This window comes from Aythya fuligula, chromosome 8, assembly GCF_009819795.1.
Source record: "Aythya fuligula isolate bAytFul2 chromosome 8, bAytFul2.pri, whole genome shotgun sequence".
Lineage (NCBI taxonomy): Eukaryota > Metazoa > Chordata > Aves > Anseriformes > Anatidae > Aythya > Aythya fuligula.
Window position 1 is genome coordinate 20,969,336 of NC_045566.1, and position 11,858 is coordinate 20,981,193.

The window sequence follows — 11,858 nt, forward strand, 5'->3', positions numbered from 1 at the left end:
TGCAAGGCTTCGGTCTGGAGTGTAAAAGTCTTTGGACACCCCTTTGTTTCTGTGTGTGTTTTCTTCTCTGCCCTCAGACATTCGTCTCCCATTGACCAAGCAGCTGGAGGGAGCCTGGCTTTGACAGCAGTCTTCCCTGCTTTTCTGCAACATCCTGATGTGCAGGATGTTGTGCTGGGCTTGTGGTCTGTCCCACTGGCCACACGGTTCCAGCAATTTGCCTGGCTGTACCTGGTGTTTGCCCCAGCACAGATGCCCCTTTCTGGCCCCCAGGCAGGGCTTTGTTCTTCCTTTGAGAAGGAACCTGTGCGGCCCAAGGCTCCTCTCCACAGACAAGCTCGGACTATGGAAATGGGGGGAGTCCTTCCTTCTGCAGCTCATCCCCTTCAGTACAAAGAAAAGAGTGGCTTCATTCAGCTTAATCTGAAAACGTGGAAGAGGCAGAGGGTGAAATGTCCTAAAACTTTCCTGGAGGCAGCTGGGTGGTCCTGGGTTGCTGGGGCAGAGGAAGGAGCAGGCCTCCAAGGAGGGGAGGCTGTTTCCACCTCCCATTTTGAAGCATGCTGCTGCCTGTGCTTTGGCCCTGAGGATTGTCAGCTCTCGAGTGCCCTCACCAGGGATCTGCAGAGCCTTCTCCTTGGAGCCAGATGCAAACGGCAGGGAGAGGCCAGCGAGGGGCTCCTTGGTGCTTTGCCCCTTCCCTGTGCTGGGAGCACTGCGAGAGCCGAGGTCGCTGCCCATCACCCCTCATCCTGCCTTCTTCTAGCTTCGGTCCGTGCCGGTGCAGAGGAGAGGTTTCCCTCCTCCGGAGCTGTTGTGGGTGCGTCTGGCTGTGCCCCACACCCCTGGTGTCGCCTGGTGGTGTCCCTCGCGCTGTCACCCTGCCCTAGGGAGGCACCCACCTCCTGCTGCCCGAGTTGTGATGTTTCTGAATGAAGTTTAGTCCAGAAAGGAGACAGTAACCCAAATCCCTGTGTGGGATAAACCAGCTGAGGGCCTTGCTGAGGTTGTCCCCCCCCCCCCCCCCCTCAAGCTGGCCCCAGGGCACAGGGGGCTCTTGCTTGGTATGCATTAAAGAGTATTTCTCTGTGCTGCTGCAGATTTAGCCCTCAAATTACAACAGCAGGCACCATTCTCACTCTCAGTTCAGCCTTTCCTTGCATCAGGTGCAAGGACGATCGTGCTCTTTACCAACACACATCAGGATGAGCATGACATCCGAGGGGGAAAAACATCCCAAAACAATGCACCCTTCCAGATAGAGCTGCTCTTGGAAAGCATTTGGCTACTCTGTTTGGGTGATTCTGAATTTGGAGGCAAGACTGAAAAAAGCTCCATCTGTTTAAACCGGAGCCGGGCAAAATAATTCAGCATAAATGTTAAAATTTGGGTGTGCTGAGGTGTTGTGAAATTGCGTGGAACAGATTTTTTTTCCACCAGCACAGTGGAAGGGTGTTGAAATACGATATATTTGCTGTCTAAACTTTCTCAGTTGTCAGTGGGTTTCAGTTTAATTATTATCATTAATTATTATGTAAACTTCAGTATGTTTCAGTTGGGATTGCACTTTGCAGCTGGGTCTCTCCAAAGCAGTTTGTGGGGCTGCTTTCAGTTTTGGGCTTAGCTGAAGAAGCTGTGGATGTTTGTCTCAAACTACTGAGAAAAAGGTTGTTTAGGGTTCTTCCAGGAAAAGCAAGTATTCACTTTGTTTGCACAATTACAGCCCTGACCTAAATAAAACTTTGCCCAATATGATGAGCTCTTTTGCTTAGTGAACTGAAAATAGCTAGAGAAAAGAACAGAATACAGTAAGGCTACATCTCAATTTGAAGACTGCTGGTTTCTTTCACAATCTCATTTATTTTTAAATAGAAATCTTGTTTCAGAAGCAAGCAGATTTTATTTTTTTTTTTAAATCTTTAAAAGGTCATAAAAATATATCTGTATTAGAACAGCTTTGCTGGATGATGCTTACAGCGAGGTGCCCAAGCAGCATGAAGTTGCCTTGAGTATGCATTATACACACAGTAGATAAAACTGGTAGTGAGTTAACTTTAAAATACTATAACAATAACATGATTAATGCTTTGCCAGTTCTTACATCAGTGCCAATGCTGAACCATGCAGAGCAGAAACTGTTTTCTGTTACCAAAGTAGTGGAAAGCAGTGGAAAAAAAGAGGAAGGGGAGGAAGCAACCGGTATCTTGTACAAAATCAAGCCCTGAGGCTGGTCTGCTGATGCTGGGCTCCAGCATGTCTAGCCTGCTGTTTGGCGTGGTTAAAACTACTGCAAAGGGACACTTCATGTCTAACCCACAGCTAATGCTGCAGGGGTAACTCAGCTCCCTGTCTCCAATGGAGATAAACATCAGTAAGTTTGGGGTAGTGGATAAAGTGCTGTCAGGTGTGGAGAGAGTGGGCAACACCTCCTAAGTCTTGTCTTCCTGTGACTGGTGTCTAAGGAAATGAAATGTCTGCTCTTTGGTTCCCATTTGAACAAATAATCCTCTTTTCTTCCCTCTTTTTGTCCCCTGCTCCAGGTTTATGGCCACAAATCTCCCATGGGAGGACAAGGCACATGGCAGAGGACGGGAGAAACGGGCTGTGATTGCAGGCACTGGTGTGAGCAGCTGAGCCAGCAGCTGGGCAGATCAGCAAGGCACCGTTGGCAGAAGACCCGGCCAACACAGGGGTCTGGAGAACTCAGATGCACTGCTTGTAAAAACAGCGACCTGTTCTCAATTTGTGTCTTGTTCAGATGCAGACTCGGCCTCGGCAAGGCTTCAGTCTGTGCTGCCTGTACAGAGAGAAGCCGCGCTGTGCTCCAGCAGGCAGGATTGTAGGCACGAGGGGCTGACACCTGGGGCAGGCTGCTGGGTTATTATAAATACTTCAACCTGTGCCTGCTCCTAGGTGCTCCCTGAGTTAGCAGCTCTGCCCCAGCACTCCTGCAGCAATTCAGTGTGCGGGGCCACCACAGCATTTGCAGGACTCGGCTTTCTCTTCTTGGGGTGCAGAAGAGGAGGTACGGTAAGAAACCAGCCTGCTTAAGGGTTTCTGGTGTTTATGCCAAATATTTTGTCTTTACTAGTTGGTATCAGCTCTGCCAGTAGCAGCCAGAGCACCACCTGCCTGGCAGGAAGGGAAATGTACCTTTGGTGGGCAAGGAGCCGGTGTGCTGCCTTACGTGGTCTGAAATAAATATCAGTGTCATCATCTACATTCATCAATAAAAGTTAGCTGGGGAGGGGCAGGCAGAATCGCAGAAAGCAAGCCAGGGAACTTCTGGGCTGCAAATACATGGTCCCTGGGCAAGGCCTAGTGTGTCAGGAATTACCCTGGAAAAGCCATGAAGGGGCTTGAGGGCGCATTTTGTCAGCTCGCTCCTCTCGTGACTCTGAGGGCTCACCATCTGTGCCAGGAAATGACGTAGAGATGCCTCCGATGGCTTCCAGCCCTAAGTGCAGATCAGATACGTGGGTGGAGAGGAATCGTGTAGGACCAAGGCTGATGCATCAGCCCAAAGAGGTGCTTGTAGCCCTGTGGTGGCAAACAGATCACAACTGAACTCTTTTAAGAGGTAGCATTAAGTTAAACTCATTCCTTTACCTGCGTGATCCCTTGAGGCTTTGCACCATCAGAGCGATAATGAAGCGCTTTGTGTTTCGTTCTCTGTTTTCAGAACAGCGTAAGGGCTGCTCTGTGTGTGGGATTCCCTTGCTTTTATGTAGTGTTTAAGTGCTGACAAATTTAAATTTTTTGTAATCGATGTTTGGGGGAATTCTGGATTGCAGGTTTGTTTGAATGCCAGATGGCATTTAGGATCTGGCCTTTGGCTGTAAATCGGTCAGTGGAGCTGTATCAGAACTGACTGGTCAAACCCTTGACTAGCAAACTGATTTTCTTTTTGAAGCATGACTTCAAAATGTTTGGTTTAGGGAATTTGACCTTCCTTTGTTCCACTGCCTGCAAAGCACTGTTTTTCCTCCTGCCTCCCCACACTGTAATGTGCTCCTGTGCAACTAGCAGTCTATAATATCAGCTCTTCCCACCTGTCAGAAGGAAGCGTACAGTCTATTGCCTTCAGCTGGCCAAAAGGCCTGGATCAATTTGTACCTGTTGAACTCTTCCCAGGAAGAATGGGAAACAAATTGCAGAGGAATACCACGGGGGTGTTACGAAGTGAGTTCCTTGTTCATTTGTGTCTCTGCCTGCACCGGGGCTGGCCAGGACTGGCTTTTCAGCCCTTCCCAGGGCTCTGGCAGCCTCTGTCCCTAGGTCTTGGTGTGGATGTGGCAGCCCCCCTTCTCAATGTTCTGCACCGGATGGATTGGTAGCACCACGTGGGAGATGCGGCTCCACAGCCCGCTCAGCTTGTCAGAGTCTATGTAGTCGTAGGAGCTGGGGGTCCTGGCAACGGTGAACTTGGCCCAGAGGAAGTCATGGACCTTCTCTTCCACCCTCGGGAGGCTGATCTGGGTCTCCAGCTCCTCCTGCTCCAGCAGCACGGTCAGCAGCAGGGCCACGTCCTTGAAAGCAGCACTTTCGTGGTCGCAGTACTTGTAGAAGATGAGCGTGGACCCTGCCGGCAGCAGCTCGAAGCGGTGCACCACCGCAGCACGGTACCCAGCCTGGAAAGCTGAACTGAGCTCTGAGTCCACCTGCAGCTTGGCCTCGTCACTCTGGAGCTCAGACAGGTCCCTGCCATCGATCTGCGCCGTGCTGGCATGCAGGGCGGCCGAGTAGGCGTCAGCCACGTGGGTGCTAAGGCACCGCAAGGTCCGCTCAGCCTGGCGGGCGGCTGTGAGGATGATGGTGGCTGGCTGCGTGGGCTTGGATGTGTTGAGGTGCTTCTGCAAGAACTTGCGCCCGCGAAACCACACCTGGGGATTCTGCCCGGGAAACTTGTCCTGCAGCTCGTTGAAATGGGACAGGAAGGCCTCCACCGTGGGGCTCCTGGGGGCCGGCTGGGACTCGGCGGTTGGGTTGATGAAGAAGAGTATGCAGAAGATGAGCAATAATAGGCCCAGAATGAGAAGTCCTGCTCAGCAGGGAAGAGATACAAACAGGGAACAGCAGTCAGTCCCAAATTACCCATGGTGATATGCTGAAAAGTGGCTACAAGGGCTCTTTTCCCCCTGCTTGACCTTCCCCCATGACAGCAACGTGGTTCAGGTAAGCACGCTCTCTGGGATCCCAGGAACAGTGAAGAAGGTGCTTGCTCCATGCTGTAGGATCTGTGCTCCTTCACCAGCTGGGGGGGCTGCAGCTCCAGAGATGGAGGCAGGGCTCCAGCTTTGTAATTACAGTGCAAAACAGGAAATTACAGCTGGCACCAAGCTTTCTCCTGTCTCATTCCCCCACACACACCTCTGTTTTCTTTAAGATTTGTTACCCTTTGGAGCACCTGCCTCCATGTATGGAGGTGGCAGACCCAGCTAAGTGTTCCTAAGCTGCCTTCCTCCTACTACTGGGTCAGACATTCCCCTATCTTTAAGGGGATGGATTGCCTTCTTGTGAGCTGTTTCCCCAAAATCCCTATTGCCTGATGAGAAGCAGTTCCCTCGAACCCTTAGAAGCCTGTGAAGGATCCCAAGAGAGAAGAAGAATTAAATGTGCTTCATTACTTGTTCCTGGTGGATCGGGGCCTTCTGGTCGATGAGTAACGCACAAGGGAAGCTTCTTTTCCTCACCTTTCAGTAAGTTGAACTCTTTCGTCTTCTCTTGTTTTGTATTTTGAGTGGTGACATTCTGCAAGCGTGGCTGAGCCTCTGGCTGTGGGGCTGCACGTCCTACAGTGAGAAAGAAATTTGTCACTCGCTGTTGAGGGAGTGGATAAGTTGGGTTGTCAGACAAGTAACAGAGCTTTCCAGAGCTTCCAGCTGTGGAAAAGAGTTAGAAGTTAATATTGCTTTGAGTTAATGGTACTTTGAGTGCACCGAAACAGAAGGGGGAGGAGGGAGCAGACAGAGAGAGCGAAGCCAGTTAATTTTGTGCTAAGAAGCAAATACTCCAAAAAACTGAAAACAGCCACTAGAAACCTCATTATTACATTTTCCAATGCCTATGCAAAGCACGGGCATGTACACACAGAAGCAGCAGCAGGGTGCAACCACCAGCTCACCTTTTGTCCCAAGTCTGCTCCTTAACGTGCTTGAGGATTCCCTCTCCTGTGTTTCTGGCTCTTTGTGCTCTCCTGGCTCCTGACCTAGCAGAGGGATGCTGGTGCTCTCCTCTGCTGAGAGGCCCTCGGCGACATCTTCTGTGGCGTTCACATCTGAATGTGTCGTTTTGCTCTCAGAGCTCAGTGCCTTGTTTCTTGATAAAGCATCTTCCTCTGCTGTGCAGCTTTCATGTTGCCTGCTTACCTCCAGGTCCTCCTGAGTTTTCTGGAGGACATTCCTGTCTCCTTTGCTGTCCGTTTTGTCTTGGGCCTGCACAGCTGTAGGGAGTGAAATTCACAAACCTAGGCTTAGCTTCTTTCAGCACAAGAAGCAGCCACCTTTTCTCCTGTTCTGCCTCCTTGAAGGAAAGGCCCAGGTTATCAGCATTTTGGAAATGCAGTACAGGCAGATGGGGAGGGACTCACCTCTGTCCGAGTCATCTTCTTCCTGAGGTCTTTTGGAGACACCATCTCTCTTCTCCACAGGTTCTTCCAGTGATGCTTCAGTTTCCTGAGGAGCCTTCTCCTCCATTGTGGGGCCAGCTAACTCTGAAGGCTTCACCTCTTCCCCGAGAGCAGTTGGTGGATTACTCACCGAAGAGTCCTCCTCTGGTTTGCAGGAGGTCTCAGGGCACCTGCTCGACTCTTGGTGCTCAAGTGTTCCTCTGGGGGGCTCCTGGTGTGAAGGATGCTCTGCTGTGCTCTCCACCTCATCTTGGGCTGGCCCAGCTGTTGGGATCAGAGTTCACAAGCTCAGCTAGCCATGCAGGACATGGGAATACCCTGGGCTTCACCACCACCCTGTAAAACTCCCGGGTCCTGCATTTCAGAAACATCTACACGAGCTGCTCTGGAGAAGAGTTTACCACAACCAGCCATCATCACCAGGGAATCACACTGCCTTCTGTCCAGACAGACGGCTCAAATTGCCCTCTACGTTTTTTTGACTGTAGTAGTGGCCACACAATGAGCGATCACTCTCAGAGATGCAATCCTCTCTCCAAACTTTGACCTGTCCAGTGCTGGTAGCTTTGGTTTTTTAAAGCTCAAATGTTATCACCACAGTGTGGTTGGTTGGCCATGGCACAGCTGAGCACCTGGGGTGACCAAAAGTGAGAAAATTTGTGGGTGATGGTAAAGGTAGCTGAAGAGGTGAAGGAAGTGGGGGTCACAAATGATGCAATCACCTCCCCAAGTGGACCAATGACCAGAGAGTCTACATGCAATGGCCAACCACATCTCCTCCTTCTTCTTCCTGTTCCCCAGTTTTATTGTTGAGCATGATATTATAGTTTATAATCTCTGGTTAATTTGGGACAGCTGTCCCAGCTGTGTCCCCTCCAAATCTTTTGCCCATCCCATCCTACATGCTGGCAGAAAGAGAAAGCCTTGAGGCTATGCAAGCCCTGTTCAGCAGTAGCCCAAACACAGGTGCATTATCAACACTTTTCTGTTGCTTTATTTTTAACCACAAATCCAAAACACAACCCCCTGCTGGCTGCTGTGCTGGAAGCTAACTCTGTGCTGGCCAGACCCAGTGCACAGCATTCTACGGGGACTGGCAGTCCCTTCATTAAATGCTATGTTGCCAGATCTTCCCCAAACAGCAGTTTTCCTAGACTGGTTATTTAATATGATAGACTTGAAGAATTTCTAAGTCTATCTAGTCTCTTTCTGTTGAATATTGGCCATAGTACTCATTGCCCCCATGCAATGGCCAGCTTGGAAGCCAACCCCGTCTCCGCCACCTTCTTCCTGTACCCCAGCTTTTATTGCTGATGGGGCTACTCTTCCAAATGGCTATGTTAACACAGAAACAGCAAATTAAACCCAAATATTAGGGCATTATTCAACAGAAAAATTCTGAGGCTGTACATAAGAATTTGCAATGTATTCTGAATCTTACAAAACCCAACTGTGGTTCAAATTTCAACTGGTATTTATGGAAATGACTTATGACTGATCAAGCAGTACAATGAGCGCTACCACCAGCTCACCTTTTGTCCCATTTTTGCTCCTTAACGTGCTTGAGGATTCCCTCTCCTGTGTTTCTGGCTCTTTGTGCTCTCCTGGCTCCTGACCTAGCAGAGGGATGCTGGTGCTCTCCTCTGCTGAGATGCCCTCGGCGACATCTTCTGTGGCGTTCACATCTGAATGTGTCGTTTTGCTCTCAGAGCTCAGTGCCTCGTTTCTTGATAAAGCATCTTCCTCTGCTGTGCAGCTTTCACGTTGCCTGCTTACCTCCAGGTCCTCCTGAGTTTCCTGGAGGACACTGCTTTCTCCTTTGCTGTCCGTTTTGTCTTGGGCCTGCACAGCTGTAGGGAGTGAAATTCACAAACCTAGGCTTAGCTTCTTTCAGCACAAGAAGCAGCCACCTTTTCTCCTGTTCTGCCTCCTTGAAGGAAAGGCCCAGGTTATCAGCATTTTGGAAATGCAGTACAGGCAGATGGGGAGGGACTCACCTCTGTCCGAGTCATCTTCTTCCTGAGGTCTTTTGGAGACACCATCTCTCTTCTCCACAGGTTCTTCCAGTGATGCTTCAGTTTCCTGAGGAGCCTTCTCCTCCATTGTGGGGCCAGCTAACTCTGAAGGCTTCACCTCTTCCCCGAGAGCAGTTGGTGGATTACTCACCGAAGAGTCCTCCTCTGGTTTGCAGGAGGTCTCAGGGCACCTGCTCGACTCTTGGTGCTCAAGTGTTCCTCTGGGGGGCTCCTGGTGTGAAGGATGCTCTGCTGTGCTCTCCACCTCATCTTGGGCTGGCCCAGCTGTTGGGATCAGAGTTCACAAGCTCAGCTAGCCATGCAGGACATGGGAATACCCTGGGCTTCACCACCACCCTGTAAAACTCCCGGGTCCTGCATTTCAGAAACATCTACACGAGCTGCTCTGGAGAAGAGTTTACCACAACCAGCCATCATCACCAGGGAATCACACTGCCTTCTGTCCAGACAGACGGCTCAAATTGCCCTCTACGTTTTTTTGACTGTAGTAGTGGCCACACAATGAGCGATCACTCTCAGAGATGCAATCCTCTCTCCAAACTTTGACCTGTCCAGTGCTGGTAGCTTTGGTTTTTTAAAGCTCAAATGTTATCACCACAGTGTGGTTGGTTGGCCATGGCACAGCTGAGCACCCGGGGTGACCAAAAGTGAGAAAACTACACTACAATGACAGAGAAATAATGATGCTTAGTTAGAAAAAAAAAGACTGACAAAAATGGAAGGAACTCTCTCCTAATTCGAAAACAGAGAAAAGCTGTGCTTGCCACATGTCAGAACATGCTGTCCTTTGGACTTTTACATTCTTTGTTGCTTTGTTCCTGTTGTTACAGGAGCAATTCTGAATGCTTAGGACGGGTCTGATAAGATTATAGCATCAAGGTATCACTGAAATGTTCGTGTATTAAGGCACCAGGAGGATGTAAGTGCATGGTAGGAACTGAAATGCAGTGAACATGGAGGTATCCTGCTATTCAAGTTGGGCACAAGCAGTGCTCCTTGCCCTGCCTATTCTGCAGGTTTTGCATCTCTGGGTGGTGGAAAACTGGATCATTATTTAACATCTGCAGATCTGTGGCTTCTGGCCTCTGCAGAATTTGGATCCTGCACTTGAGGTGAACTGCGTCATGCCCACCTGGCAGATACAACCCGATGGGACTCACTTCTTCACTGGAAGCCTGTCTGTTGTTAACTCCCCACTTCTCCTTGTGGGTCCATCTGAGACACCTGTGTTAAACAGAGCCTTGACTGGTCACCAGAGGGAGGTGACTCTACCCCTGCCACATACCATGCATAACCCTGCTGCTCTACCTGATTGCACTTATACTTGGCAGCTGGCCCAGAGGAGGTGTTCCCCTCCCTGCAGCCCAAGTTACAAAGCTGTTTCTCAGGGGGAAGCACTAGGGTACCAGGAACAAAGTTCTCCTAGCCTACAGCTCTATCTTTAGCCCTTCTTGTGCTGCCATTCTGGACACAGAGCCTAAACTTGCTGCTGACCAGAATCCGAAAGTGAAGGCAAATTGTTACTACGTGGTCTGGAGAAGATAGGATTTTTCTCAGCTTGTGATTTTGTTTCAGTTTCCTTTATCACTGTTGAAATACTCTCACGATGGGATTTTCCCAGGAGATGGAGCAAGCACAGGGTTGGCTTACCTCCAGGCAGATCCACACTTGGATTCTTTTCCATTTTCTTGCTCCTGCTGGGTCTCAGTACCTTTTACTTCACTTTCTCCTTTGCTTGTGCAGGGATTTGTCTCCCTGCTGGTGGGGTGGCTGACCAAATCCTACCCCCAGCAGGACCATCATCCTGCCTTGGCCTCAGGAACTGCAGCCGAACATCTGTAGACCTGACAAGCACAAACACAGCCACAGTGATTCATGGTGGAAGAAGAGCCCCCTCCATGCTCAAAATTATTTGGGAGGCATGAAAACGGGTTCATGTAACTGGTACTGTATGCCACGAACCTTCAGTGACAAGGGCAACGCCTGCCTGCTGACCAGCCACAGGCAACGTGGAAAACTCCAGAGAAACTCTCCCCGCTGGAGCTGGGTTCATGCAGATCAAAGATCTCAATACCCAGCCGTCGCAGCGGCTGGAGGGGAACCTTTCCCTTTGGCTCCTCTACAGATCAGTTTTCTTGCTAAAAACAAGATCCAGGAGTGTGGGGGTTCATTTATGGCTGTCCTGGCCTGGCTGCTGTCCCTCCCTTCTCTGCGCCATTCCCACTTGCAGAAAGGGAAGCACAAAGCCGCCGTGCCCTCGGACACTTACCTGGGCAGGGCTGGAGCCTGTCGGGGCTGTGAAGAGAAGCAGCGAGGTGGCCAGTGATGGCCCCGGGGCTTGTCCTTCCTGGAAGCCCTTTGGCTCGGCCGGACAGCCCTTTTCCCGAACGCGCCCTAAATCCTCCACTGCTGTCGGCGCGAGGGTGAACCCTGCCCTTCCACGGCAGCCCAGGCAGGCTGCTGGGAGCTGTAGTTTTCCTCCCTCCTCTCCAGTGCTGGCAGCTCTTCCACCAGGAGAAGCAGGGCTGTCATTCCCGGAAGCGCTCAGTGTTTTTGAACTCCTTTTGGACTGTGCTTCTGGCTGCATTTCTGTGCTGTAGGCTTAAATACATCTGGGCAATGCTTTTCAAAAAAAATGGTAATACTTCCCATTTCATGAGAAACGGTGGCATGGCACAGGGCACACTGAGGAAAGGCATCAAAGCAAGGGACAGAGGCTGCAGCCCCCCAGGTCAGCCTGGAACCCTTTTACCATCTGCAAATGGCTGAGACGAGGCACAGGCAAAGGCGACTGAAGCAGTGCCGGTACAGGGCAGAGTCCGGGAGTGGGACTCTTCAATTTGGGGAGCAGAAGGCTGACAGAGGGGAGGGCTGATCCACGTGGAGTTATTGTTCACCAAACCCCTCGTTACTAGAACTTGAGACACTTGCAAAACAGGCAGCAGGTTAGGTTTGAGTGGGCAGAAAAAAAATACTTTTTTTATGCTATGTGCAGGAAACTTCCAGACCTTCCTGGCACAGGGGTGATGGGGGCAGAGTTTCAGGATTAGACTCATTTGTGGACACCAGGTCTGTAAAAAGTTAGTGCAGGACTGGGTGGGGAAATACCATTTAGGTGAAGTGCAAAAAGCCCAGCCCTACGCCATGGTCTGCTCTCCTTCTGCTCCCACAGCATCCTGAACTCCTGTACTGGT

General features: G+C 50.5%; 1 protein-coding gene across 1 annotated transcript; it reads right to left on the minus strand.

The window, feature by feature from the left end:
- Window positions 1-1,930: 1,930 nt before the first annotated feature.
- On the minus strand, window positions 1,931-11,063 carry LOC116492139 (torsin-1A-interacting protein 2-like). The gene is made up of 8 exons (XM_032192639.1): window positions 10,934-11,063; window positions 10,315-10,508; window positions 8,626-8,928; window positions 8,161-8,478; window positions 6,590-6,892; window positions 6,125-6,442; window positions 5,694-5,792; window positions 1,931-5,041 (listed from the first exon to the last, which is right to left on the minus strand). Exons 2-8 carry the CDS (start codon window positions 10,346-10,348, stop codon window positions 4,275-4,277), a joined length of 2,142 nt encoding a protein of 713 aa, XP_032048530.1. The 5' UTR covers window positions 10,349-10,508; window positions 10,934-11,063; the 3' UTR covers window positions 1,931-4,274.
- Window positions 11,064-11,858: the final 795 nt, after the last annotated feature.

Excerpts from the sequence above, each read along its gene's own strand:
- LOC116492139 (XM_032192639.1), bottom strand. The coding sequence starts at position 10,348 with ATGGAAAAGAATCCAAGTGTGGATCTGCCTGGAG. Across the intron at positions 6,893-8,160 it reads GAGCAAAAATGGGACAAAAG|CTGGGCCAGCCCAAGATGAG; the intron begins GTGAGCTGGTGG and ends TGATCCCAACAG. Across the intron at positions 6,443-6,589 it reads AGAAGATGACTCGGACAGAG|CTGTGCAGGCCCAAGACAAA; the intron begins GTGAGTCCCTCC and ends CACTCCCTACAG.